At 68.9% G+C, this 27,650-nt stretch overlaps 1 protein-coding gene across 2 annotated transcripts in view; it reads left to right on the top strand.

Annotated features, from left to right (window-relative positions):
* The first annotated feature begins 4,416 nt into the window (after positions 1-4,416).
* The window catches only part of SYT7 (synaptotagmin 7), a 32,516-nt gene continuing 9,282 nt past the window's right edge, over positions 4,417-27,650 (top strand). The window contains exons 1-7 of one of the 2 annotated variants that reach the window (XM_067295374.1): positions 4,417-4,486; positions 16,295-16,398; positions 17,461-17,540; positions 19,331-19,462; positions 20,039-20,254; positions 22,525-22,893; positions 25,772-25,897. In XM_067295374.1, coding sequence (XP_067151475.1) covers positions 4,456-4,486; positions 16,295-16,398; positions 17,461-17,540; positions 19,331-19,462; positions 20,039-20,254; positions 22,525-22,893; positions 25,772-25,897 — 1,058 coding nt within the window. In that variant the 5' untranslated portion in view covers positions 4,417-4,455. The remainder of the gene's footprint in view (positions 4,487-16,294; positions 16,399-17,460; positions 17,541-19,330; positions 19,463-20,038; positions 20,255-22,524; positions 22,894-25,771; positions 25,898-27,650) is intronic. The other variant, XM_067295375.1, reaches the window with a different exon arrangement.

Below are 27,650 nucleotides of genomic sequence, written 5' to 3'. Positions count from 1 at the left end.
CCCTGGGCCGGGAGCCCACGCCGCTCGGTCACCGCGGAGCCGCGGCTAAGTGCCTTGGTGCGGAGCCAGCGCAGTGAAGCACGTGGCGCGGCCGTGACGGGCAGCATCCCGGCAGGCTCCGTGCAGGGACCTCCCGGCTCACGGCAGCCGTCCCGAGGCTTCAGGCTGTAGCGGCCAGGCGCACGCCGGTCTCTTTGCGCCGGCGCGGCCCTGCGTGGAAGCGCGCCGCCGGCGAGGGCCGGCCTCGCCGCGCCGCTCGAGCGAAGCAAACAGGCCGGCCCGCGGCGAACAGCACCCAGCAGCGGCGGAAATCCCCCTCGGAGCCCAAAAGCAGGAGCCTTTGGGGGTGCTCGGATACGCCCAAGCAAACGCTGCGCAAAGCGGGAGCAGCACGCGACGGCTGCTCTCGGCAATTAAAATACGTGCCAGGGCGGAGGCTGGCGGCGGCGACAGCTGCCCCGGACACCCTCGCCCGCTGCTCGTCCTGCCGGAGGCTGGGCGATCCCGTCCGCTTGGCGCCACCCCACGTCCTGCGCGGGGCTTTGGGGGGGGAAACCTGTGCTAATGCACACGCGCGTGTGCCCGGGCAGGACGGGGTGGCCCCGAGGTGCCGCCGGAGGTCCCAGGGCGCTCAGCGCGGAGCAGGGCTTGGGAGGTGCTCTAGGTCTCCCGAGGTCCCTGCGATTCTCCGCCGCGGCGTGACGGACGAGGCACCGAATCCCCGGCGGGGATGGACGCGCCGCTTGCCCGCCGGGCCGCTCGGGTGACTTTCCAGCAATGCCTCCTTTGCTGGGTAAGTTGCCAGAGCTTGTGCACGGAGACGACAGCAAGTGCTTCGGTTGCGCTCGGCTGGCCAAACTTGTCAGTTAGGGCTATTCGCACACCGAAATAATTCATTGAAGGGACGGGCATCCTTCCGAAGGGAATCGCTTTGGCAGCCGCTCGCTCCGCTGCGTGCGCGCGCGCGCGGGGCGCGTCCCGAGGGCCGGCGGCCGGGTGAGCTGGGGGCAGCCCCGGTTTCCCAGGAGGAGCCCCGCGAGCAGGCAAACGAGCCGCGGCGCCGCTAATCCCGCTGCCGCGCTGCCCGACCGGTTCTGCCCCCCACCCACCCCCCCCCCCGGCGGCTCCCGCCATCGGAGCCCGCTGCCGCGACGGGGAGCAACGACGGAAAGCCAAGGCGCCTGGAAGAGGGGGAAAGAAGGGGAGGAATCCGAGCGCTGCCTGGTTATTGCCGGGTCGTTACCGTTTTTATTAGCTGCAGCAGGTGCCAGGTCACACACTGCTCCTGCTAAAAGTCACAAAAGAGTTTGCTTCCTAACCCCCTGTAATTACTCCCGTTAGGCTTGCAAATTCCATCGTTTTTAGACGAAATTTCCCCAGGCTTGGCCTCGGCCCAAAGATTAATTTGTACAAAAGGCCTGAACAATGGGGGGAAAAAAGAAAAGAAAAGAAAAGGTTCTCCCCTCTTGGTGTAAAGGGAGAATGAGAAATACCCATTTTCTCCCCATCATCAAAATAAAAGAGGAAGAAAGAAGTGTAATGACCCTTTTTTTTTTTTTTTTTTTTGGAACAGTGTGAAAGCCAAAGCGGCTGGGAACCAAAAATTGCGATTTGGCAGGGAAAGTGGCCTTCGCCGGGGAGCCACGCGCAGGCGTCGTCGCCCGAGGAAATTCATCCTGATGTGGTCAAGCTGTGGCTTCTCAGGGAGCATCCGCCGAGCATCCGGGACGCGGGGCACGGAGGGCTGCTCGCTGCCGGCGCTGTGCCGAGCCGGCTCACGCTACGGGCACGGCCGACACGCCGGCTCGTCCTTCCTCCCAGGTGCTTTCCAAACCCGCGGCATCGCTTCCCGCCGCTGACTCGCCTCCCACGTTGCTCCCGTTGGCTTTAGCGTGGACGGGGACGGGGGGGGGGGGAGGTTCTGCCCGGCCGGCGTCCTCTCCGCCCGTGTGCACGGCATGCCCGGCCCCGGCGTGAGTCAGACGCACTTTACACCCACCCGGCCCCGGTGGAAGCGACGGCGAACACGGCTGTGTGGGTGCGGGAGGTTGTGGCGCTGCCGGGATGCCTGTGCGTGCGGGGAAGGGGGATTTTAGAGCTTGCTGAAGAGCGTGTGGGAAGGCGAGCGGAGAAAAGCGGCGCAAAAGCAACGCTTTGTGCCAAGGGTTTAGTGAGAAGGTTCCCGCAAGGGGGAAAAAAAAAAAAAAATCAAAATAAAGCCACACTGCTCCATTGGCCTGGGATGGGGCTTCGCCTGCCCCCAGCGCGCCAGCGCGTGCAGCGGGGCAGGGGCTGCGCCGGCTGTTCCCTCCGTCGCGCTCCAGGTCCCGGAGGCACGCTGGCACCGGGAGCGTTTCGCCCAGGCGCGCACGTAGAAGTTTGCCCGGCGTGCTGCTGCCGGCTGGGAGCACGAGCAAACCGCGCAGCCGCTCCGTGCCGAGCGGCGCAGCTGCAGCCTTGCGCCCAGGCGCCGGCCACCCCAGCACGGACCGGGCCCCGGGTCACGCGCGGGGACCGGAGAGAGGAGCAGCCGCCGGGGAGCTGGCAGTGTGAGTCAGCGGCATGAGACCGGGTGCTTATCGCCTCGTGGCCCCGCAGGAAGAGGCAGCGCTGATTGCACATCTCCCTTCCTCCGGGGCAGCCGCACAAGCGTGCCGGCACGGCTGCACCACGCAGTCCGGGCTCCTGGCACGGCCTCCGCTTGCAGGAACTGTCCGGACTCCTCCACGAGGCCCCATGGCCATGTCCATCTGGTCAGACGTGCAGTACCAGCAGGGAAACCCAGGCTTTCTGCAGGGATACCTCCTGCAGGGCCTCGGTGCCGGGGGCTATCGCATTCCTGACCGGAGAGCCCTGCCATCTCCGTCGTTCCTGCTAAGCGCCGGTGGGAACCTCTGCGGGCACCAGCTTCTTGCCTGGGAGACTGAGGCCGCATGGAGACCTGCTCCAGGTGCTGGACGCAGCACACACGGTGCACGAACTTGCCTGCAGCCAAGGAAAGCCGGATCCCCTGTCCCTCGATGCAGTCACTGCTGTTGCAGGGTTGCCTCCATTCTGCATTGAATGGTTGATATAAGGAATTATTTACTGCTTGCAATGCAGCCTATGGGCAAGGAAAGTCTAGGATGGTGAGTTGGGGTGCAGATAATTCTAAAAGCCTCTAAATCACCACGGGGGTGATTTTCTGGCTTTCCCCAGTCCAGGCAGGCACGCAGGAAAACTTTGGAGAGTTTGCACACTAATCCTTCGATCTCACAAGGCCAGGGTTGTGCTCTGCTCCTTAGAGCTCCCACAGGCCCCAGACCATTCAGGCGAGTATCCCACCTCCGTCACCCTGCGCTAGGGTAAGTCTCTGACCCCACAGGACTACGGAAGTGTAGGTGGCCAGGCGAATGGGTGTATTCCTCCGTCAGCCGCCCTCAGGCCCCGTTGTTTGTACACCGCAAGCATCCAGGCGTCACTCTGCAGAGCAGCTTTCCCATTTGCTCGAAGTGTGTTTGTTTTTCCCCTGGATCTGTTTAGCAAACGTTAAACAAGCAATAAAAGCGGAGACAGAAATTGCCCTTGCCCCTTGGACAAACAGTGGGAGCGAGCGCATGGCTCGGACCCGCTCCACACGTGGCAATCCGGGCCTGGTTTTTTTTGCCGCTGGCGGCGGCCGCCTGAGCCGCGGTCCCCGCCGCGCCGCCCCTGGCACCAGGAAAACCAGGACTGGATTATGCTCCGGGGAGCGGGTTACGCTGCGTGCGTGTGCCCTGCGCCCCGTATTCATCGCCACGCGTGTGTGCAGTGCTCTGTGCGTTGCCGTGAGTGTGTGCGCGCTGCCCCGTGCGCGTCACTCCATTTGCACGCGTGCAGACGAGCGTGTGCGTGTGTGTGTGTGTGCTTGCACGGGAGGCCACGTGAGCTACCACGTGCGCGCGGTGCCCTGCGCGTGTTACTGCGCGTGTATGCGCGTGGTGACCCCGTGTGTGTGCGTGTGTGTGTGTGTGCGTGTGTGTGCGCGCGGCAGCGCGTGTCCCCGCGCGTGTCCGTGCCGGCTGCGCGCAGGCGAGGCTCGGAGCATCCCTCTCGCCCCGGCGGCTGCAGTTTCCTCTCCCACCAGCAGCGAGCAGCAAGTGGATGTGCGATCGGGCGCGCACACACGCGCACACACGCGCGCACACACACACACACACGCGCGCACACACACACACCCGCCCGCGCCCGCCCCGCCGGCAGCAGCAGCAGCAGCAGCAGCAGCAGCAGCCGGGCGGCAGCTCGGGCTCCGCCGCCCCCCGCCGCATGCGGGGCCCCGCCGCCGCCCCGCCGCCGCCGCCCGCGGCCCCCGCGCCCGCCGCCGCCACCGCCACCGCCGCCGCCGCCGTCTGATGAGCCGCGGCCCCGCCGCGCCGGGCAGCAGCCGCCCCGCCGCGCCGCCGCCGCCGCCGCCGCCGCGCCCCGCCGCCCGGCGCCATGCACCTCCACCCGGAGGCTGCCAGCGGAGGTGAGCGCCCTGCAGCGCCGAGCACCGCGGGGGAGGAAGGTGTTGGGGGGGGGGCCGGGACTTGGGGCAGTTTGGGGAGAAAGTCGCCGCCGCCGCCGCTTTCCGAGCGACTCGTCGCCCCGCGGAGCCGCCGCGGCGCCCGCTGCTGCCGGGACAGCGCCGGCTCCCCGGGCAGCCCCAGCCGCAGCCGCAGCCCCGGGGCGAGCAGCAGGTCCCGGTGAGCCCGCGGCCCCCGGCAGAGCAGCCTTGCGCCAGCCCGAGGCGAGCGCGGGGCCCTGGGCTGCTCCGCTGCCAGCGGGGCGCCCGGCACCGGCAGGGCACCGGGGGGGGGGCAGCCCTCGGTGCGGACCCCGAGGCGAGCCCGCCGACGGGGGCCAGCACCCAGCCCTGAAGCAGAGAACATCGCCGCCTGCCTCAGCCCTCCGCTTCCGGGGCTCCCCCGAGCCCTGATTGCCCCCCCCCCCCCAGCGCCTTCCCACTGCGCCTCTGCCCACCGAGGACGGTTTGGGAAGGTGCTTCAGCCGGCGCCGTTTTGCTGAGCTCATGCTCGGAAGGCATCGGTGAGCCCCGTCTGGAGGAAGCTGGGGGGCTCATCCGGAGGGCTCGCGGCGGCCCCGTCCCTGCGCCGGCGTGACAAGGAGGCGCAGGGGAAGGGATGCTGCCGGCGGCGACATGGCTCGCCGGGCCTGGCAGCCGCTTACCTGCGGGGTCCTGGGGCCGAGGGAGCGGCTGCCGCCGGCTCGGCGGGCAGAAGGACGGCGTGTCCTGCGGTAGCGTGGGGACGTGCCGGCGGGAGACGTGGGGGAGCCCTGGCGCTCGGAGAGCAGGCGCTGCCGGCACCGACCGACGTGCCTGGGGCGCTCGGCGGAGCGCGGCCTGCGGGAGCCAGCGAGCTGGGGCAGCGCCGGGCAACGCGTTCCTCCGGCACCTGTTTCTGGCAGCGCTGATGCTGCCCGGCAGTTGGCAGCTCGGGACTAGCTGCCTGTGCTGGGACGTTTCTCCCTCGCTGGACGCACAGCAGTCCCCCTTGCTGCAGCGGCGGAGTGGCCGGGTCTCATGCCCCCGCGGAGGTGCCCTTACGGACAGGGAAAGGCAGCACAGCGTCGCCGAGTGCCCGGCCCAAGGTCACCCCACAGGTCCGTGGCAGAGCGGGGCTGCGAGCCCGTTCCCAGCTGGCGGCATCGCGGCTGGGCTGCCCTTCCTGCAGCCCGAGGGGGGTGAGCGCCTCCTGCCACAGCGCCTGAGCTTGTTTCCCCTGCAAGCTGCGTGCCTGCTCCCGGTTTGCCGCCGGCCTCCACCTGATGGTCTCCTTACCTGCTGCTGACGGCGCTGCCAGGGCTTGCGGTGCCTTCGCCGCTCCCCGGGCTTGCTAGCCGGCAGCAAGGTTAAACGGCAGAGCCTGCGCCGTCCCGAGCCCCTGGGTTTCGGACCAGGGTCGGATCCCTTCGCCTCTCCTTTTCCCAAACCAGACATCCCTGCCTGCTCCGTCTCCCACCGAACGGGAGTTTTCCCACGTCTCCAGTGACCCGGCCGTGATCTGGGCCGTTCGGCTCTGCGCCGTCGGCAGCGGGGTGCCCTGGCAGGGCCCAGGCGCACGCGGTACAGCCACGCCGGGTGGCTCCCGGCTGGCACCGGGACGCTGCCTGCTTGATTCGCTGTTTCCCTTTTGCCCTCTGCTGCCTTCGTGCCCTAGCGCGCTGCCTCCTTTCCTTCCGTGCCGCTGCGGAGCCGAGGCGGGGCCGTGCTGCCTGCGGATGCCCGAGGCTTTCCTCCGCTGGCGAAGGCCAGGAGCAATGCCGGCAGGGGCCTTTTGTCTGACCCCGTCCCCCACGTGGCGTTGGCCCCGCGGAGCTGCCCGGCGCGGGAAACGCATGCCCGGGCCGCACCACTTGGCGGGAGCTCGCAGCACCCTTGCGCCGCGCATCCCCGCCGTCGCACCGGGACCCCGCGTTGCCCATGGCTGGATGCGGAAGGGGCCACGGGGCAGCCTGGGTGCTCCTCAGCCTGCTCCGCTCGGACCCGCAGGACTCCAGCGCGCCGGGAGCTCGGCCCCCTGCTCCCGTGCGGTCCTTGGGCAGAGCAAGAGCTGGGCGTTTGTGCCCCCGAGGCCTCCGGTGCCGCTGGCTGTTGGGGAGAGCCGGGGCACAGGGGTCTGGGATAGCCACGTGAGGACATGGGGGCGTCCTCTGGATTTGGCAGGGGAGAGGCCCTTCTGCGGCTGGAGGAGGGCCGCGCTGGCGGTGCTGAGCCGAGGGAGGGAGGCGCTTTCGAGCACCGCGCCTCGCTCCTCTGCGGGCAGATCCCACCCGGGCGAGATCTGCGTGCAACGTGGCCACGTCCCGGCGAACCCGCCGCCTCGCGCTTCCGGCTGGCAGGAATTCCTGCGGCCGCGCACGGCACTGCCCTTTCCTGCTGCTCTCTGTGCGGCCGTGCTGGGGACGGCGGTTTGGGCTCCCCAGCGCTGGCTGCATTTCGTGGCAGGGGGAAAGAGATGTTACGAGCTAATTTGGGAAACTTTGTTTGCTGCCACCTGCAAAGTGCTTTGTGATCCAGGGCAAAGGAAGCCTTGCAGCCCAGGGTGTGAGTTTTAGTTAATTATAGGGAGCGTGAAGCCCGGCTCCGCTAGGAATGGGGAGACGTTGCAAGGGAGCAGGGCCTTGGGTGCGGAGAGGTGTTTTGGCACGGCTGAAATTGGGCCCAAGCCGAGGTGCTTTGCAGAGCATCTCCCCCACAGGTGGGTGCAGGCAGGGTTTGGCAGAGGGTGCTGCGGGGGGGCCTGTGCTGCTCACAGGACCGCTGCCTGCGGTACCCGCGTCCTGCAGCGTGTCAGGAAACCCATGACGGAGTGCGAAGCGGAGATTGGCTTCGGAGCAGAAGGTGCCCTCCCTGTCACAGAGATGGATCTCCCTCATGCCGGGCCGGCTCCTCTGGAGCCAGATCCCTCCCTCCTCGCCCGTGCGATGCGAGACCTCCTGTCCTGCCCCTTCCCCGTGCCAATGCCAGCTGTCCCCTCTCCTGGGAGGCAGTTTGATCCCTGCTGCTCCATCCCCCTCCGTGCAACGAGCAGGTGCCGGGGCACCGAGCCTCGCACCCCGTCTCGGATCCCCTGTCCGCCTCGGGCCCTGCTCCGTCCATCTGTCTGTCCGCTGCCGCCGCGCATCCCTGCCTTCCCCTCCCTGCCAGGCTCCGTTTCTCCCGGCAGCCTCCCGCTCGCAGCCGGAGGGAGCCGAGAGCGGAGCCGCGAGGGCCCCTCCGGAGGCGGTGAATAAATAACCAGGTGGCTGGGCCTTTTCCCCGAGCGCTGTCTCCGGGCGGGCCGCGGGGAGCGGCGGGGAGCTCCGCGTGCCCGCGCGGCAGGCGTCGGGAGGGACGGCGGCGCCGGTCCCCAGGGCCGGGCCGAAAGCCGGCAGCCGGGTTAAAAATAAGCCGAAACGCCATCGGGGGCAGGTCGCAGGACGGGGCCGGTGGATAATCCGGGGGGGGAAGGCAGACAAAGAGCCGAGGGTTGTGCCGCCGCGTGGCCTTGCGGAGCGCCGGGCACCTGCTGCAGCCGTGCATCCCGCGTGGGGCTGCATCCCTTCCTGCCCCCCCCCGGTGCCGCCGGGCCGCGGGCTCAGGCGCAGGGGGTGGCTCCTGCCGTGCCGCGGAGCGTCGCCCCGTCCCATCCCATCCCATCCCATCCCGGCGCCCCGCTCCGCCGCATGCCTTGCAGCAGCAGCGGTGCGTGCGTGCGGCTAAGCCCCCCCCCCACCCCCCCGGCTGCGCCTCGCCTGCTCCGCCTGGCCCTCTCCGGCGTGTCCTGCCGGCTTTGGCTCGCTCTCCGCCGCCGCGGGAGCAAGCAGCCCTCCTCCAACGCGCTCGGGGCCGCTGCCTCCCGGAGTAGCTCCGGTGCGGCGCGCGGGCGGCACGCGTGGCCCCGGTCCGGCGGCCGGGGGCGGCAGCGATGGGGAGGGGGCTAGCGCTAGGCTGGGCGGCCAGACCCTGGCTTTGGGCTTCGGGGGGGGGGGGGGGAAGGTCTGGACGATCCCCCCCACCACCACCACCACCACCACCACACCGAGGAGCAGGAGAGGAGCCGGAGGCGGCTTTGCACCGCCTGATCTCGCGGCTTTTCAGCCTGCCGGGGAAGGGCGGGGGAGAGGGGAGTGAAGACAGATGCAAGATAATATCGCTGCCACCCCCCCCCCCCCGGCCCCTGGGGGCTCGGCTACGATATCTATTATGGATGAATCCGGCAGGGGAAGGGCTTTCGGCGAGCAGGCAGCGGGGCGGGCGCGCGGGGGACTGCGTGCAAAGGCAGAGCGCCGGGGAAAGCGTGGAGCGGGGGGCTCGGGCTCCCCGGGGCGGCACGCGGTGCCCGGTGGCCGCGGGGGCGTCGGGGCCGGCGCAGGGGCTGCTCCGTGCCGGGCGGCCGAGGGGCTCGCCGGGGCGCCCATCCGCGCAGCTTCCCGCTGTGGGAGGGCAGGCGAGCCGGGCGGAGGGTCACCTTGTGGGGGGGGGGGGAGTTAATGAGGTTTGAAAGGGAAGCGGCCGATGTCGCTGACGGGAACGAAGCCGGGGGTGGTGGAGGGCGGCGGGGGCGCCGGAGGAAGGACAGCGCGGACCGGGGCGCGCTGCTGGGGGAGCCCTGCGGCTGCAGCCCCCGGGGGTCCTGCGTGCCGCTGCTGGGAGCTGCGCCCGTGGGACACCGGTGGTGGCAGTGGGGGGCAGGCGTTCCCGCTCGGTGCGACCCCTTGGTGGCTGGGGATCAGGGCCCGTGGGAGCGCGGGAGGATTTGCACCGGCAACGGGTCCTCGAGATGCCGGCCCCTGCCCGGAGCGCGAGGCCGAGCAGCGTCGGCGGGCACCGCGGGAGCTGGCAGCGACGCGCGCCCCGGGCTGGAGCGGCACCCGGAGGCAGCGCCGTGCCGGGTGGTGCCGCCGCTCGCGCCTGGCGTGCGTTGCTGCCGATACGGGCGGCGGGGCAGAAGCGTGCCCGCAAGCCCAGCCCTCGCCTCCCCGCGAGCAGGGGTTTCGTGAGCGCGGTCCCCCCCCGCCTCTCCATCCTCAGAGCCTTCCTCCTCCTCCTCCTCCTCCTCCCACCGTCGCTCAGCTAATCCGGTTGCCGCTGGGCGAGGACCTGCCAGCGCTGGGGCTGCACCTGGGCAAGATGCTGCTGCGCCTTCCCTGGGCGGGGGGCTTCTGGCAGGGGCTGCGTGCGTGGGAGACGAGCCCCGTGCTCCTGCCCACGTCCACGTTCTGGGGCAGGGACAGCCTTCACGGCGTCGGGAGCCGTCTAGAGAGGGCAAAAAGGCTCGGAGCGAGGAGGGAGGTTCTTCGCGTGGCGGATAAGAACGCTGTGGGACCGGCTGCCGAAGGATGGCATGGCTGCAGAAAGTCCTGGGCGTTCAAGGGGGGGACCAGACCCTCCAGGGAAGAGAGATCCCTTGGGGACCACTGAGCGGAGAAACCACGTAGTCTTGGGAAATCCCGAGCCACAAACAGTCGGAGACTGGGAGAGCGTTGGGGAAAGGGCCGTATACACTTGCCAAATTCCTCTTCTTCTGCCGTAACTTTGTGCTCCCGGTCCCTCTGGGGAGCGGCGCGCGTGCTGGCTGGCCCTTGCCCGGTGCGCTTGTTGCGGAGAAGCGTCCGTGTGTTCCCAGCTGCGGGAACGGCCACCTGGAGCTGCCATGGGCGCACGTAAATCCTGCCCCGCGGCTCCGTCCCGGGCTAGGATGAGGGGAAGAAGCCAGGCAGGCTGGGAGGGCCGGGCAGGGGGGCCGCTGCGGGAGGGCTGCCCTCCGAGCCGCCGGCGCTGGGCGCGTGGCCCGTCTCTGCTGGGTCCCTGGCGCAGGGAGACCCGTCGGCGAGCGGGATTCGGGAGTCCTGAGGCAAAGCCACCGGGGCAGCGTGGACAGGCAGCCAGCGCCGCGCGGGGGAGGCAGAGACGGACAGATTGACAGCTCTGGGGGATGGACAGATGGCTGGATGAGTAAACAGATGTGTACGAGGGATGGATGGATGGATGGATGGATGGATGGATGGATGGAGAGATTGATGGATGTATCTGAGAGGGGGATGCACGGGTAGACAGACAGATGCACAGATGGAGAGCAGGCGCCTGTTCCCTCTCGCCCTGCGCGTGCCTGGTGCCTTTGGATGCAGTGCTCCTCAGGCTTTCTCTGGAGAGGGTCAACCGCTGGGGTCCGGCTGCGTCCCGTGCGCCTGTGGCCGGGGCCCCTCTCCTGCCTCTGGAGTCTCCCACTCCGGTCTCTCCCACTGCCTCCTGCTGCCTGCCCCGGCAGGGTTTGGGAGCCCTGCCCCGGGTCCTGCTGTGGCTCCCACCCGCACCGCGCTTGGGATCCTGCGCAGGAGCCTCACGTTCACAGCTTCTCAGCTGCAACCTAAAAATAAGAGGTTTGGGAAATATCTAGCAAATGAGTGGGAGGAGGCGAAGAGGAGGAATTAACGGCCCGGCGCCAGGCAAGCAGCATCTGGGAAGCCCCAGCGTGGCAGCGTGGCCGCCGCGCTCCCCACCGCGTGGTGCCCGGAGCGTGCGGCGTGCCCCGGGGCGGCGCGGCTGCGGGGCGCCCGGCGTCTCGCCTCTCCGTCCCCTCGATCCCCCAGGGAACGGGGCTCAGCTCCGCAAGCACGCCTCTGCGTCCCTGCCCGCTCCGGCACGGGCCGGCACGCTCCCCGCCGGCGCCGCAGCGGAAGGCGAGCTTGGCACGCAAAGTTTTCCTGCGTGGCTCCCTAGCATCCTGCCTCCGGAGCGGCTTTGATCGCTGCTTCCAGGGAGCACAGCAGGCAGGCTGGGTGTTTTCGGCGGGGGGGGGAGGCTCTGTGCAGCTTTGATTTCTCCCCGGGGTTGTCCGTACGAGTCCTTTCCGGCATGGGAGAGCCAAGGAGCTGCTCCTCGCAAAGCCTTTGCAGGCGGATGGAAACTCCCCGGTCCGCAGCTGCAGCCCTGGAGCGTATCGGGTACGGGCTGCTCAGGCGTGAGCCGCTCGAGGACGGTTGTAGCCCGCCTGGGATCCCTCCCGGCTGGGCCTGGGCTCGGCTTTTTCGTGCCTTGGACCCAAAAGTAGGGCTCTAGAGACCAGCCTGGGGAGGCTCGTACGGCTGGGACTGGGACGGGGAGAATTCCTGCGGCAGCTCGCTGCGGGGGCTTTTGCTTGCCCCCTTTGCCTCGTTGGGGGGGGGTTTGGGCTGCTGCTGTCAGTCCCGGCGTCCTTGCGGGCAAGGGCAGGAGCTTTTCCTTGCGTCCAAGTCCCGGACGGAGCCAGGGAGGGAGGGCAGGGCGTCCCTACGGCACGGGGCAGCCGCGTGCCGAATCCGTTGGCCTCGCCGCTCGGCCCCCCGGCGCCGTCGAGAGGCCGGTCGCGCGGGATCGCCGGCTTACGCGGCGCTCAGAAAACAATAATCCACGTCGGATGCCTCGGCAGGCCTCGGCCACGCTTGGATCGGGCTCGAGGAGTTTTCTGCACCGTCGCGGCGGCCGCGAGCTCGCTCGTGCTCTCGCCGGGCGATCGCTCGCCTGCGGCCGCGGGGGCTTGGGGGGAAGCAGCGCAAAGCGTCGCGGCCCGCCGACAGAGAGGGGACGGTGTCCCCGTCTGCCCGCCGGCCCCTCGGAGGGACCCTCCGCTCCCGTTGCAGGGACCCTCTCCTCCCGGAGCAGCCAGCTGGCTGCCGCTCATGCGGCGCCGAGCAAATCCCACGCGGCGAGCCGCAGCGCTAACGAGGCAGGTAATCCCGTCGTCGGTAAGCGGCGGTAAAAACGGAGTTGCTATATCCCACCGAGTCGCAGCGAACGCTGGCGCGAGAGCTGCGGGGAAGCGCCGCGCCGCCCCGCTCCCCGCCACCACCTCCTTCCCCCCTCGCTCGCCCCGGGGTGTCCCGCCGTGCCCGGCACGGGGACACCGCAGGACGAGAGGCGCCCGGGTCCCTGCGGGGGCCACCCGGCCTCGGTCACGTCACCCAGCCACCGCTAAGCGTGGCGACGGCGCGCACGGGTCCTTGCGGGCTGCCAGCCGCTGCCTTGCCTGCAGCACGTGCGTGCGTGGCTCCGTCCGCGCCGGCAGATAAGGAAGAGATTTACGGAGAGCGCTGGGGTAGCAGAGGGGCAGCGGGGAGAGCAAGCAAGCGCCGCATTTACCCTGCGCTCCCGTCCCCGCGGCCTCGTGCGCGCTGCCTCCCGCCGGCAGCGGTCGGTGGCCCAGAGGCGAGCCCTGCATCGCCCAGGAACCGCTGGGCACCACCACCAGCACCAGCACCACCCGCGGCGGAGCCCCGGTCCCCGGCCCCGGCGCTCGCCGGCCTTGCTCCGTTGGAGGCGAGGAGATAAATCGGTGCCGCAGCGAGGCCGCTCGTTGCCCGGGGCTGCTCAGGGCTGCGGCGAGCTGAGGCGCTCAACCCCATGCCGGAGCGCCTCGGCTTCGCTCTCTAATTAACCAGTGCTAATTGCCCGGAAAACAAGCCGTTTAAACCTGAGCTGAAAGCGGCCGGCCGGTGGACTTTGCAGCCTGGCAGCCGGCGTTTCTCCGTCAGCGCTGGGGCTGCGGGACTGGGTGCCGTGCCGTGCCGTGCCGCGGGGCGGGAGGCTGGCGCAAGCGGGGTCCGCGTGCACGTGCGTGCCGTCGCGGGCGCACGTACGTCCTAGAGCAGGCCATCCCGCCGGGCCGGGCGTTGCCCCTCGGAGAGGGCTAGTGCGGGTGGGAAGCGGCCGCAGATCCGGTCGGAAAAGCCTGACGCTGCGAACCGTCCCGACCCCGCGCGCCGGTGCACAGGGCCCGTCTCCTCCGCGTGCCGCGTCGCTGAGCAGCGGGAGCGCCGGGGGCTCGGAGCGGAGCGGAGCGGGCCGCGTCCCGGCACGGGTGCCCCTCGCCGGCGGGCGATTGGCGACTGATGCCAGGAGGGAATTTGGGACCAGTTCGCCCGGATGACGTCCGAGATGAACTTGACCCTGCGAGGACGGAGGCGTTGCTGGAAACTCCAGCTGAAGCCCGGCAGGGCTCGCGGCAGCCTCCGGCACGCGGGGGGGGGGGGTCGCGCTCGCCTCATCCGTTCGCGAGCCAGCGCTTTCCAGGCCGGCCGGGCATCCCGGAGCGAGCGGCCGCCCGCTCTCCGAGGCCGCTGCCCGTCCCGCCAGGCTGCCGCCTGCCTTGCGGGTCCTGCGGCCAGCCGGGGCCGCCCTGCCTGCGGAGCCCACCGGCACGGCTGCTTCGCTCCCCCCCCCGCCGCCGCCCCCGCCGCTTCTCTGCCTTCCCTTTATAAATGCTTGAAATTAAGGGCCGGTCCCAAATTCCCTCCTAGCAACAGTCGCCAAGCGCGTTTTATACACAGGCTCCTCGTGACGGTGCCGTCAAGCCTCCCCCCCCCCCCCCCCCCGTCCTTTTCTGCTTTTGGGAAGAGGAAAGCACGTGCGAGCGTTTGTCCGTCCGCCCGGCGCCGAGTGCCGGCGCCGGCGGCTGCGTCCCGAGGGCTTTGCGGGGAGCAACCCAGCCCCGGCCTCGCGCCGGCTCCCCTGCGTCCCGCGGCAGGCGGCACCTCCCTGGCGTGCCCCCCCCCCTTTAAACTCCTTTTTTTTAATCATTGTCATCTTTTGCCGCTTTTTTTTTTTCCCCCTTTTTTTTTTTCTCCTTTCGGTTACGTGCTTTCCGCACCTGATTCAGGCAAAAGGGGCCGTTTCGCCGCCCGCCGCGGAGCTGGCGACGGGGCGACGAGTCGCGGGGCGGGCGAGCGAGCGGCCGTGGGGCCGCGGGGCCGATAGCCGCCCGGGGCAGCTGCGAAGGAAGCAGGAGGGGTTATCCGATGCCGCGCGCCGGAGGCACCGGCGACGGGCCCCGGTGCCAGCGCTCGGGCTGCCACCCGTGCCGGGACCTGTGGGTCGTTCCCCTCTTCCCCTGCCCCAAACCAGGGTCTGGGCTCCCGTGGGTGCATCCCCTAGGTGCCGCAGGCCGGCGGCAGGATGCTCCATCCTGGTCCGCAGCCCCATCAGAGGAGCGTCCAGGAGTCCCACACCGGGCTTTGCACCCCTGCGGCAGGCAGAGGGGTCCAGTGCCCAGATCTTGGCTCGCAGGGAGCAAGGAAGGTATTTTTGCCAGCCTCACCCTGGTGTCAGAGCGTGGCAGAGGCTCCTGGAGGTGCTGGGGGCCCCGAGAGCTGCATCCCAGGCATTACTGCAGCTCAGCGGGGAAGCAGCTCTGCGGGGAAGGACCTGGGAGTGCTGGTGGACACCAAGTTAAGCATGAGGCAGCAATGTGCCCTTGTGGCCAAGAAGGCCAATGGTATCCTGGGGTGCATCAGGAAGAGTGTTGCCAGCAGGTCGAGGGAGGTGATCCTCCCCCTCTACTCAGCCCTGGTGAGGCCACATCTGGAGTACTGTGTCCAGTTCTGGGCTCCCCAGGACAAGAGGGATGTGGCACTACTGGAGCAAGTGCAGCGAAGGGCCACAAAGATGATTAGGGGACTGGAGCATCTCTCTTATGAGGAAAGGCTGAGAGAGCTGGGCCTGTTTAGCTTGGAGAAGAGAAGGCTGAGAGGAGATCTTATCAACGTGTACAAGTATCTGAAGGGAGGGTGTTGAGAGGATGGGACCAGACTCTTTTCAGTGGTGCCCAGCGACAGGACACGAGGCAACGGGCACAAACTGAAACACAGACAGTTCCATCTTAACATGAGGAAGAACTTCTTTCCTGTGAGGGTGACGGAGCACTGGCACAGGTTGCCCAGAGAGGTTGTGGAGTCTCCTTCTCTGGAGATATTCCAAAGCCATCTGGACGTGGTCCTGTGCAACGTGCTCTATGCCTCCCTGCTGGAGCAGGGGGGTTGGACTAGACGATCTCCAGAGGTCCCTGCCATCCTCGACCATTCTGTGATTCTGTGAAGGAAGAATATGCAGCAAATGGGCTGGGATGTCCGCTTTGGTCTTGCCCTTGTCCAGAGGCTGGGTGAAGAGCTCTGGCCCCGGATGCCCAGGTCCACGGCCGAGGGAGAGCGATTCCCAAATGCGTTCCCGCATCCCGTCCCCGAGGAGGCCCCTGGAACAAGCGGGCCGTTGGGTGCCGGGCTGGGCCACCAGCTCCCGGAGACACGGGAGCAGGGCATGCGCAGCCAGTCCCTGCTGAATTACCCCCGGGCCGTCCCGACGTGCCCGTCGCCCCGCTCCCTGCAGCGGTGACGGGCGCCACCAGCCCGGGGACCCCTCTGCGCCCCGGCTCCAGCCGCCCGGGCCGCTCTGACTCATCCCGGCATCTGCGCCGCCAGCAAATTTCATTACAATAACAAGGGCTGCGGGTGAATTAATTATTAACGATTATTGTTTAATATTTATACGGCCGCGGGTGGGCTCGCTCCGGCCTCGCTGCTCGCCGCCACGGGTGGCATCCCAGGACACGGCGTGGGCCAGGGGGGCCCCGATGGCACCGTGGTTTCGGGTCGCTCCCGGAGCTGAGGGGTTGGGAGCGGTTCGGGTGGAAGCAGCCTGCCTTTGGCACCGGGGGGTTTTTTCGGCCCCGTAACCTTTCCCAGATGATGCCGGAGCCGCTCCGAGCAATGGACGGACCTGCTCTTGCTCCAGACCCGTGAATGGGGGCATGGAACCGGCACGCGCTTTTGGGAGGAGCAGGGGATGCCGGTGCCCAAGCTCCCCTCTCGCCCGGCCAAGCTCTCGTGCTCCCATTCGGGGTGAATTCGCAGGGTTTTGGCTAATCCAAAAAGAGAGTCCCTAAGGCGGAGGTGGCTGCGGCTGGAGCGGACACGGACACGGACCCGGCCGCCCTCGCTGTCCCCCGTGCTCAGCGGCGGCTCTGCTCTGCTCTCCCCGCAGGGGCTCCCTCCCGCGACGTCGTCCTCGTCTCTGCCATCATCACCATCAGCCTTAGCGTCACCATCGTCCTCTGCGGGATCTGCCAGTGGTGCCAGCGTAAACTGGTGAGCGTCCCCGTGGGATGGGATGGGGTGGGATGGGATGGGATGGGAGCGTCCCCCAGGGGGAGCGGGGAAGGGGGGGGGGGGTCCCGTGTCCCGCCGTGCCCCCCTGCCCCGGGGCATCGCATCCGTCCGCACCCCGCGCACCGCCATCGGGGGCTGGTTCGTTAAGTGGCGTTAATTAAGCAGCCGAGGCCAGCGCTGCCCCCGGACGCCCCTCCTCGGAGAGGCTGGAGGGAGGGAGGAGAAAGGAAGGGAGAACGTCTTTTCCCGAGCGGTTTGCTCCGTGGTGGCCGGGAGAGCGCCAGCCCGGCTGCCGGTCCGTGCCGCCAGCCCCGCTCCCCTCCTAGCTCGCGCGCCGAGCAGCCTCCGCTCCTAATTGGTTGCTAATTGGCGTTAACGGAGCCTCCTGCCCGCCCGGGAACGGAGCAGCACGTCGGACCTGCCGTCGGAAATCGCCGCCGAGCGCCCTGATTGCAAGCCCCAGTTAGGAGCAAGTGCCGGCTTCGTTGCTGCGTGGCGATTCTCCCCTTTCGGGGCTGGGGGGGGGGAAGGCGAGCTCAATTAACGCGGGCTCAATTAATCCTAAAATTACCCGCTCCTCCCCTGTTGAGGCGGCGCTGGGGTAGCGCAGGAGGCGGCAGGCGGCTGCTCTTCCCCTGCCCTTGGAGCCGTGCGGGGCGCGCGCCCTAAATCCGCCCTCCGAGCCGCGGAGGAGCCCTGCTCCGAGGCGCTTCCCTGGTGCCCTTGCCCCCTTCCGAAGGGCCCAGGGAAGGAGCGCGGAGAGTTTTTCCCGGGCTGCCCAGCAGGACGCAGCCCGGGCGGCAGCCGCAGCAGCGGCGAGCGACAAACCGGAGGCTGCAAGGGCGAGGGCAAAATCTAGGTCAGCGCCAAACTTTCCCGCTGATCGAGGGCGCGAGGCGTAGCCGTGAAGTCTCCGGAAAGCTGGCACCGTTGCCACCCGGCTGCATTCCCCCCCCCCCCACCACCACCACCGCCACGGGATCGGGCCGGGCTGCTCCGGGCACGGCTCTGGCCGTGACCGCGCGTCTCCTCTCCGCGCAGGGTAAGCGTTACAAGACGTCCCTGGAGACCGTGGGGACCCCGGACTCCAGTCGAGGCCGCAGTGAAAAGAAAACCATCAAGTAGGTGCCAGGCTGTCGGGGGGAGAGGGACGGGGGGGGGGCTGTGGCCGCCTGCCCCCCCCCCCTTTGCACGTGCCACGTGCCCGCTGCAAGCACCGACGGGCGTCCTGCCCGAACGTACCTGGGTCTCCGCCGGGGCCACCCCGTCCCCCCGGGTAGCGGGATGGTCCCTCCTTGGGGACAGCCGTGGCCGTCCTCTTTGCTCTGCGCTCCCCAAGGCCTGGCAGGGCTAGCGTGCCCCTCGCCGCAACTTCGCCTTCCTCCCCGGCATCCTCACCGTCCCCTTCGCCGGGGCGGAGGTGTCCCCCGGTCCCCTTCGCCCCGGCAGCACGGGTGCTTTGGGGGCCGCTGCTTGGTCCGGCACCAGGCTCCAGCATCGTCCCGGTGCTGCTCCCCGAGCTCCGGGGCTGCCGGGACGGAGTTGCGGGGATGCCTCCAGGCAGGGCCTGTTTCGTGCCGGGAATGAGCCAAGAGCCGTTCCCCGGGGCCGGGCGCCACGGGAAGGGGGCAGGTGACAGCGCCGGCAGGGCAGAGCTGGGATGCAAACCCACGGCAGCGTGGGGCTGGGCTGGGAGTGTGCACGGTTGGGGGACGACGAGCAAGGGCACGCGTAGCTCCCAGCGCTCCAAGAGGCTCCGTGCGGCGCTCCGTAACGCTGGAGCCGTGGGAGGGCCCGAGCAAGGGCCAAGCGCGCACACGCGGCCCGGCAGCGGCGGCCTTTGAAGTCCCCGAGCCGCTCGCTCGGCTTCAGAGCCTGCGGCTTGTCGGCTCCCGGGGGCGCCGGGTTGCACGTGGGGATGCTGAAGTCGGCAGGCAACGCGGATGGGGAATCGGGCTCCCGCCTGATCTTCCCCGCGGTGCCGAGGGGCCTGTTCGGAGCAGGAGGAGACTTGGCCGGAGCCCAAGCCTGGCCCGGGGCTGGAGGGCTCGCGCCTGCGTCGGAGCAGGCGCCGGGAGGGCAGCGGCACATCTGGACGCTGGGGTGGCAAGACGGGGGCTGTGCACGGCGGGGGGGGCAACAGGAGCACATCTGGAGCACATCTGGAGCAGCCTCCTGCAAGCCTCGGAGCCTGCTGGGAGGAGCAGGGTGGAAGCAGGCCCGCCTGTGGATGCTGGATCCCGCAGCAACCAGCCCCTCGGCCGGAGGGATTAACTCGGCTGCCCGGGAAGAGGTCCCGGTGCTAGACCGTGCTGTGCGGACGACACCTCCTCCTGCATCGCCTCCTCTCTCAAATTGCTGCTCGAATGCCTGGCGGCAGGTGCCGACCCTGGGAATCCAGCTGGACACGGCTCTCTGAAAGGTGACTGGAGCGTGACCGACCCGATGCGCTCCCAAAGGCACCCCGGAGATCCCGGCGAGCCCGGCGCCAGCTGCACCGGTGTGTCAGGTCCTGCCGGGCTGTTTGCATCCCGCTCCGGCAGCGGAGAGCCCCAGCAGCCGGCGGGGGTGATTCGCCGCCGTCTCCGACCTGCGCCGCATCCTTCTCCCCTTCCCGGCCGGCGGAGGTGCCGGCTCCCCGCGGCTCTCCCCGCTCTGTTCCCCTCCGTGTGCGTTTGCGTGTGCGTGCCCGTGTGTGTGTGTGTACACGTGTCCGAGGGCTGTGCGCAGGCGTGCGAGCGTGCCCGGGGCGGCCGGGTGCCGCCACTTCTCTTCGCAGGAGGACTCGGCTCGGCGCCCCGGCGGGAGGAGGGCTGCCGGACGCTCGCTCCTTCCTCCCCTCGCAGGCGTTCAGGTTCTCTCTCTTGTATTTCCCTTTTCTTTCTCCCTTCATCTCCGGCTGCCGCCGTAGCGATCTAGACAGAGACTTTTGGAATAACAATGACAACACAGTGCAGCAGAAATGGAGCTCCTACCCTCCCAAGGAGTTTATCCTAAACATTTCACCCTACGCCCCGTACGGTGATCCACGGCTTTCCCTCAAGTGAGTCTCTCTTTGCCTGCTCCGGTCGCGCCTCGTGAGTATGCGAGCAGCCCCCGGCGGCGTGCCCCGCTCCCGGCCGCCCCGAGCCCTCCCGCCCGCTCGGGGGGGGGGACCGCGCGCCGGCGCCCCTCCGCACCCTCCCCGCCGCGCCGCGCCGAGCCACGCCGCGCCGGCCCGCTCACTAACACGGCTTTTCTCTCCCCGGCGCCTCTGCTGAGCAGCTCTCTCCGCCGTTTGCCCGGTCCGCGACGAGCGAGAACCTTTTTATTTACGTCCCCTCCTCCCCGCACCTTTTGTTCTTTTGGGTTTTTTTTTTTCCTTTTTCCCCCCCCCTTTTCTTTTGGTTTTGCCACCGTCACGCCCTCCCCGCGGGGCCGAGGTGCCGCCACGCCAGGGCCCCCTCCTTTTGCAGTGCTGACGTCTCTCTCTTTCTCTCTCTCTCTCTCTCTCTCTCTCTGTCCGTCTCTTGTCCGTCCGTCCGTCTGTCCGTCCGCCTCCTCCCCCTGGCTCTCCCGCCCCCCCCCGCCGCCCCCTCCGTGTCTGTCTTGGGGGGTCCGGCCCGGCGGCCCGGCCCAGTGGCTCTCTGTTGTCAGGGGCCAAGCTGACGGCATCGGCCGCGGCGGGGCTGGCGGGCGAGCGGGACGGCCGCCCCGGCGAGAAGCAGCGCCTCGGCGAGGACGGCATGAAGAGCAGCGTCTCTGCCCACAGCGAGCCCGGCGCGGGCAAGGCGGGCCGAGGCCGCTGGCACACGGTGCAGAGCCACCTGGCCGCGGGGAAGCTCAGCCTCTCCAAGTGAGTGAGCACGCACGGCTCGCCGCGGGCCGGCAGGACTACGCGGGGCCGGGGTGGAGGAGCGCGGCCCGCCGGGGCTCGGCCCCCCCGCGGCGTCCCGCACGCTCCTCTGGCGTCTCCCCGGCTGCTCCGCTTCCCCGGGGCAGGTTTTGGGGGGCAAGCAGAGGTTTAGGCGATTCAGGGAGCGCACGGAGTTGTTTTGCCGTCTCCGCTCAGCTGGGGAAAACCGGCATCGCTCTGCCGAGCGAGGCGGAGTTGGTTTATCCGCCGGCGCTGGGGGCCGTGGCACGCCGCGGCGGCGAGGCGCCGGCGCGAGAGCATTTCCCGCGGAAATGCCAAGGCGAAACCCGACGTACCTCTCGCGCCGGACTTGTGCTGTTTAGAGGGGGAAAAAAAAGCGGCGTGAAAGGCGGGAGCTTGTCGGATGAAGTTTCCCGGGCCTGCCTTCCCTGGCTCGTGTGCCTGTGGGGTCCTCCCCGGCCACGTCCCGCGGACCCCCCCCCCCCCCAAAAGTGCGGCCTCCCCCTCCGCAGCTGGCGTTGCTCGCCTGCTCCGGCACGGCGGGCGGGAGGCAGAGCACGAGGAGGAGCCGGGAGGCTCGCTGCGTCGAAACGGGACGTCTCCCAGCCCTCCGGCGGCGGGGCAGCCGAAACCCGCCGGGAGGTCCGTGCCGCTCCTGCGGGCCGCGCGGAGCGGGGCTAGGAGAAGGCGGTCCGCGGGTGCCGTGCGGGCGTCCGCAGATGGGAAGCTCGGAGCGCTGCGGTGCCTCCGCTTGCTGTGACTCCAAGCCAGCCTGAAATCCCCCCGGGGCCGCGGCGCGTGGTTTCGGGCCCTCCATCCCCCTCCAGCGGGTGCAAAGGCATCCGGCTCGGAAAAGGCTCTTTCGGCTCCAGGCTTGTAACGCGTCGCTGCCAGGAGCTGGCTGGCCGGAGCGTGTTTCGGAGGGGGCTGGAGAGCAGAGCCCCGGGGATGGGGGAAACCGCCCTCGACGCCCGCTGTTGCCCATAGGATTTGGGCTCGATTTCTGTGGCTTTCGGGCTTTCCGGGCGTTCGTTTCCGCGCCTCGTGAGCCGGTCAGGGCGGGCGCGCTCGGCCCTCCCCGGGGCTGGCGTGCGGGGGCTGGCGGCGCGGCGGGCGGCTCCGGACGGGTCGGGCGCCCGGGGTGCCGGCCGGGCTCCCGCGCGGCGCCGCCCGCCGCGTCTCCAGCTGGCTCTGGGCCGAGCGGAGCCAGATTTAGTTTCCTGTGACTGAGAGGTTGTAAATTGAACTAATTTTGGAGTTGATGGAGAAGCGAAACGAGGTCGGCGGCAGGCGGAGGGGGGAGGCGGGGGAGGCGCAGCGCCCGGCCGAGGCGCTCGCCCGCCGCATCGGCGTCCTGGCCCTGGAGCTGGGCCGGGGCCGCGGGGCGGGAAGGCTCTCTGCTCCTCCGAACTCCCCTCCCTTCTCACTCTCATTCTCGCTCTTTTGTTCTTTTTTCTTTTTTTTTTCCTTCACCTCTTTTATTTATTTATTTTTTTTCCCCTTTCTTCCTCTCTCTCTCTCTCTCTCCGTGCTCTTTGCCACGTTTGGTTTCAGCCCTTGCCGCGGCCCGGTCCTGGGGGCAGCGGAAGGAGAGCGGGCTGCTGCTAGTGAAGGCGATTCCCCCCCCGTGCCGGGCAGGGATGGCGGTCCCGGGAGGGTCCGGCAATGCGTTTTATCGCAGGCCCCGCTCCAGCCGCCGCGTTGCACACACCCCCCCCCCGTCCGGCTGGGTTTAAGCGGTCACGCCACACGCCCTGCCGCGGGGCCGCGCGACGGAGGCGGGAGGGACGGCGGCGCGGGGCGGGCGGCACGTGAGCGGGAGCCGCGCGGCCGCCGAGGGAGTCGCCTTCACGCAGCAGCCTAGTTAGCTAGCTCTCAAACGAGGTCGGCCAGCCGGCGCGCCGGGAAGGCGCCGGGCGCGCGCGTTCCAGCGGCGGGAGCGGGAGGGCGCCCAGCCGGACGGGCGCAGCGGCGCCGCGGACCCGGCCCGCCAGGATCGGACGGCGCCCCGGAGGCGCAGGCAGGGCAGAACGGGGCGAGATGGCCGTGGCGCAAGAGCCTCACGCTTCCCGAGAGGCCGAGACGGGGCCGAGAGCCGGAGACGCCGGTCGCTGCATCCGCTGGCCCCTGTCGGAGCGCTCCCTGCGCTGGGGCATCTTCTCTCTAACGCTCTTCTTTTCCTTCCTCCAATTTTGCCCCTTCACCTTCTTCTCCTTTCTCTCCTCTCCTCTGCCCTTCCTCTCCCTAAGTTTCGAGGACTCCACCTTGTCCACAGCCACTACCCTTGAGTATATCCCCACCTCAGCAGGCGACCCCAAATGCCAGAGGCCCTGCACGCTCATGCGCCAGCAAAGCCTGCAGCAGCCCCTCAGCCAGCACCAGCGGGCCAACCACAGCCAGCCCACCACCAGCCAGAGCCTGGGCCACCTCCAGGCCCACAGCGGCTCCTCCTCCGGCGCTGGCAACCCCCGGGGCTACCGCAGCGGCCAGGCGCGCCCGGGCATCGCCGCCGGCTCCAAGCATCGGACGGCGGCCGGCCAGAGCCGCTCCAATCCCGGCAGCTGGGACCATGTGGTGGGGCAAATTCGGAACCGAGGCTTGGACATGAAGTCCTTTCTGTAAGTCTTCTCTCTCTCTCTCTTGTTTCTCCATCCTTTGCTCTCTCCTCCTCCCTGGGGGGGGGGGGGGTCGGTCCCTCAGCTAGCGGCAGCGCCCCGCGTTGTGGGATGGGTCTCCCCCACCATCCGTGGTCGGGGAGATGTTTGGTGCGCTCCCCTCGTTAGCCGGGTCTTGCCTGCTTTGCGTGGGGGACTCGGCTGCGAGTCGCCCGCCGCGTCACCGAGCAGCGCGGCTGCCTTTGCGGAAGGGGCTTGGTGCTCTCGGGGGTCCCTTTTGGTCCGTGGTGGGGCCAGGGGCGTCTCCTGGACTGCGGGACAAGGTGTGGAGTCCTCACCCCGCGGGCAAAGCGGGAAAGGTCTTACCTCGCCCCCCCCCCCCAGAAAACAACAGGGAGGCTCAGATCTGTCCTCAGGCTCCTTGGCTGCCTTGGTAGTGTGAAAATGGGACGAATCGCAGCCCGGCAGGGCGTTCGAGCTGCGTGCCCAAGAAGCCGGGCCGTCCCTAGGTGCCCTTCCCGCAGCCTTGCCCGTGGCGGGGTGAGACGTTGCCCCCGGGGAGGAATTTTTCCGCCTCGTGGGGCAGCCACCGGGCACACGTCCCCGGGGCTGTGAAAGCCGCGTCCCTGGAGCGGGAGGGGGAGGCAGCCTTGCCGGCGGTGCCCCTAGCGCCGGGGTGGCTGCTCGGCCCCGATATCGCTGCCTATCGGCCTCTGGTCCGCCTCTGCTGCGATCTGCAAATGCCGCTTGGCTGGAGCTGCTTGAAGCGTGTGATCTTTAATCTGTCTTAAACGCATCTCCTATCAGCGGCGGCTTTTAAATCTCAAACGCTGGGGGCTCATCTGGGTCCCTTGCTGTCACCGTATCTCAGCACATGACACTGTCGCTCCTTCCCAGAGCGTGTCCTCCGCTCCCCACCCTTCCCGCTGGCCTCCGTTCGCTCCCCGGGACCGCAGGAACGGAGATGCCCCAGGTCACGGTTGCACTTCTTGCAGGGGTGAGGGGCAGCAGGCCAGATCCCGTCCTCGTGTCAGTCCGCGCAGCTCCTTTGGCAGCGGGGCTAAGTCGGAAAGACGAGGCGCTGGGAGGCGTGCGTTCGGTTATCCACCCTGCTACTGACTCCCCCGGGCAGCCCTGGTAAAAAATCATTTAACCTCCCTCCTGTCTGCGGGGACGGCCCAAATCATCCCGCACCGGCTATCTCTGCCGTCGCGCCGGCCTCGCTAACGCTAACGCTGGCAGCCACCTCCCTGGTCGTTAGCCGGTGCGTGATTAATCACAGCCCCTTCCCGGACTGTTCGCACCCCCTCTTCTCCTCCACGTGCGTGTCGCGGTGGAGCCTCTGCCTCCCGGCCTCTCCCCGAGAGACGTTCATAGCAAGCTCCATTTGCTGCCTTCCTGCTCTGTGGTTGAATCTCATTAGCCATCCTGAGGGTCATATTCCTCTCTGTTTACCCAGCGTCACCGCCGGTTCCAGCCTTAATTGGTGGCGGGGGGGGGGGGAGCAGCCGCAGAGCAGGGATGTGCAGAGCGCTTGCACCGTTTCCCCGCGGAGGAGCCGCTGCCGTTTACCACCATCGCTTTCCAAAGCCATTAACTTTGCTCTTGCTCTTTATTCTGTTTACCAGCCTGCCTCGCTCCCCTGTGCTGCGGTGCAAATGCAGCCGCGAGCCCGGGGAGGCCGCGCTAGCTGGGTGGCGTCATCCGCGAGGCGCTCCTTGGGGGCAAGGCCGTGTCCCAGAGCCTCCGGAGGGTGAAAATAGGGCAGTGCACGCTCCAGGAGCGAGGGGGGGGGGGGGAGCCGGGTGCCTCCAGCCCCTGCCCCATGCTCCGTCTGTGGGAGGAAAGGGGTCGGGTGCAGCCCCGGCGCTTTTTGCACCACCGAAGCAACCCCTTTGCTAGCGGGTCCTGCATCCGGCCTCCACCGGCAGGCAGTGAGGATGCTTGAAGGAGAAGGGAGAGCGTTTGGGAGGCGCCTGTCCCCGATATACTCAGCTCTGCTTCCCTCTAGAGCTGGGAGGAGGGCCTCTCCCCCGGCTTCGCTGGCTGCTGGTAGCCATCTCCACCAGGAATTTCCCTAGTCTCGCTACGGCGCTGCCTCGGAGCCCTTCGCAGCGCCCTGCGGGGAGGGATCCCCGGTGCTCCTGGGGGCCCCGCGGCGAAGCCCTGCCTTTCCCTTGCTGCTCCTTCGCACCGCTCCGCCTTCGTGTCTCTCCCGTGTCTTCCCACGGCTCCTCTCTCGGGAGGCGGACTCCTGTCCCTCCTCCGGCTTCATGCGAGCATCATCCCTCATCCCTGGTCACGCTCCCCGCCTCTCTTGGCACCGTTTCCCCCTTGGTAAAACTCTGGCATCCCCTCGTCCCAGTGACGTCTCCAAGCAGGGCAGAGCCCACAAGTGCCGTTCCAGGGCTGAGGAACGCGGTGTGCAGCCTTTCCAGCTAGGGCAGCGCCTGCCCGGATCCCGGCCGGGACTCGCCTCCCGCCACGGACGCTGCGGGCAGGGCAGAGGGGTGGCCGCGGGCACGTGAGACCGCGAAACGCTGCCGGGGGGGGGGGGGGGGGGCTCGCTGTCCTGCTGGGCCGGGGCCAGCAGCCTCTGGGCATGCAGCCCTATCCCGTGCGGTCCAGCTGGGTCCCGGGCATCCTCGCCTCGGGGGGTGGAGGAAGGGATGTGGCTGGCCCGGGCCCCTAACGCTGCCTCCTGGGAGCCTCCAGCCTTCCTCCCCGCCCAGCCTCTCGCACGCTCTCCCCTTCCACCCTCCACGGTGAGGCTTTGCTGCTGGTGCTCCTCCGGCTTCCCTGTCTGATGCTTTGTTCGCCTCTTTCTCTCTTTCTCTCCTGTTTTGCTTCCTCCTCCCCGCGTGCGGGACCGCCTGGGCAGGGAAGGCCGGATGGTCGTGCTATCCCTGGTTTTGGGACTCTCAGAGCAAGATGACTTTGCCAATATCCCCGACCTGCAGCCCGCTGGGACAGAGCCGAACCAGCTGAACGCTCAGGGGGACAAGAGGTATGAGTAAGGAAGAGGGCAGTCCTGCAGGAGGAGGCGACGAGGGCCTCACCCAGGGTTGGAGGAGGAGGAGGAGGAGGAGGAGGCTGGCCTCACGGAGCGCGAAGGTTGGAGCGGCAGAGGGTGGCACATCAGGCAGCCCTGGGCACCGGGCACGGTGACGTTTGCAGACGCTGGCAGCTCCCCCCCCACACACCCCGACCCGTCGGTGCCCGCGAGGGGGAGGCGCTCCTTCCTCCCTCCGGAGCCGCTACGCCGAGCAGACCCCCCCCCCACCCCAACCCTCTCCTCCCTCCCCGCCTTCCCTTCCTCCCTTCCCCGTCCTCATCCACCTCCATCTCGCCCTGCGCTGTGTGCATGCATGCTGGTGGGGATGCGTGCCTGGGGGCAGCACGGAGGGGAGCGTGGAGGGAGGGAGCGGGACAGGAGCGAGATCAAGGGACAACCTGGCCGCGGGCTGGCTGGTCTTGCAGGAGACCCCCCCCCCCCCCCGGCCTTGAGGTTGAGTCGTGCGTTGTCCCCCCCAAGCGTTGCACCGTGCTTCTGAAGCCCGGTGGAGGCTGTCTGCCCCTCACCTGCCGTGGGGCCGGGTCTCCTTCAGCCCCACGGAGCTGCCCACGGCAGCTGCTTGTCTGCCCCGGGGTAGCGGGCGGCCGCCAAGCCCCACGCCTCGGGGCCCTTGCCTTGGGGTGCCGTGAGCCCCCCGGGCTGCTCCGGCCACTGCCGGGGCTTGCAACGGGAACCCCCCCCCCCACACACACACACACACACCGACACCCCGGGGCAGCGGAGCGGCCGGCGCCGGTGGCAGAGCCTGGGGAGCCCACGAAAGGGCTGGCAGGAGCCGCGGGGCGCCGAGCCGCGGGGAGCGGGCGCTAAGCCCCTCTCGAGCGGGGAGGAGGTGCGAAGCAGGCGGGCGCCGGCTGCGCCCCGCGTGATCGGCGTGTTAACGAACTGGCACCGTTCTCGCCCGCCGACTATTTTTACCTCGCTCGCTCGGGTTGCGTTTCGCTCCATGTTTTAGCGCTTCCCTCCCCGGCGTCGCATCGCGCAGCCTGTCCCCCCCCGCCGGGAGCACCAGGAGCCCGCGGAGCGCGGCCCCCGTGTGCCGGCACGGCCGGACCTCCCCGGCGCCTGCGTCCGGGCCCCCGGCACCTCCCCGGCACTCGGGGGGGGCTGGACGGCGGTGGCTGAGGGCTGCAGCAAGGCCCTGCTTCCCTTTCCCTCCGCTCCTCCGCTAGTCCTGCTCTCTGGTTTGAAAGGTCCCATCCCCATGCGGACCCTCAGCATCTCAGCGTCCTCTCCCACCTTCCTCAGCCCAAGCTTGTCCCCACGCTCCCATCTCCCTCCCTGGTCCCCACCACCCCAGCCCCCTGCGGCCCAGCGGGATGCGGGTGGGATTCAGCCGGCGGCGGAGGGGTAGGCTGGGCTCCGAGGACGCGGGGCTGGTTTCAGCGTCCTCCGCGCTCTCGCCTCCCTGCCTAGCGCTCCTGGTCACCGTGTGCTGCTCCGCTGTGGAACGTCTCCTCTGTCCCCACGTCTCTGCTTCTTCCTTGCAGCCCGGCCCCGGTGGCTCCAGCCACATGCCTCGTCCTGTCTGTCCTCCATCGACTAACCTCTCTCCATCCGCCCTGCTCCTCTCTTTTTCTCCCCTTCCCTCCCCGCAGGCGGCGGGCTGGTGGTCCTGCGGTGGACGGTGCGGCGCCTCCTCTCTCGCGCTCTCTTTCTCGCGCGCTCTCTCCCGCTGTCCCGT

This window comes from Apteryx mantelli, chromosome 4 (assembly GCF_036417845.1).
Source record: "Apteryx mantelli isolate bAptMan1 chromosome 4, bAptMan1.hap1, whole genome shotgun sequence".
NCBI classification, from domain to species: domain Eukaryota; kingdom Metazoa; phylum Chordata; class Aves; order Apterygiformes; family Apterygidae; genus Apteryx; species Apteryx mantelli.
This window is presented reverse-complemented; position numbering and strand designations above follow the sequence as displayed.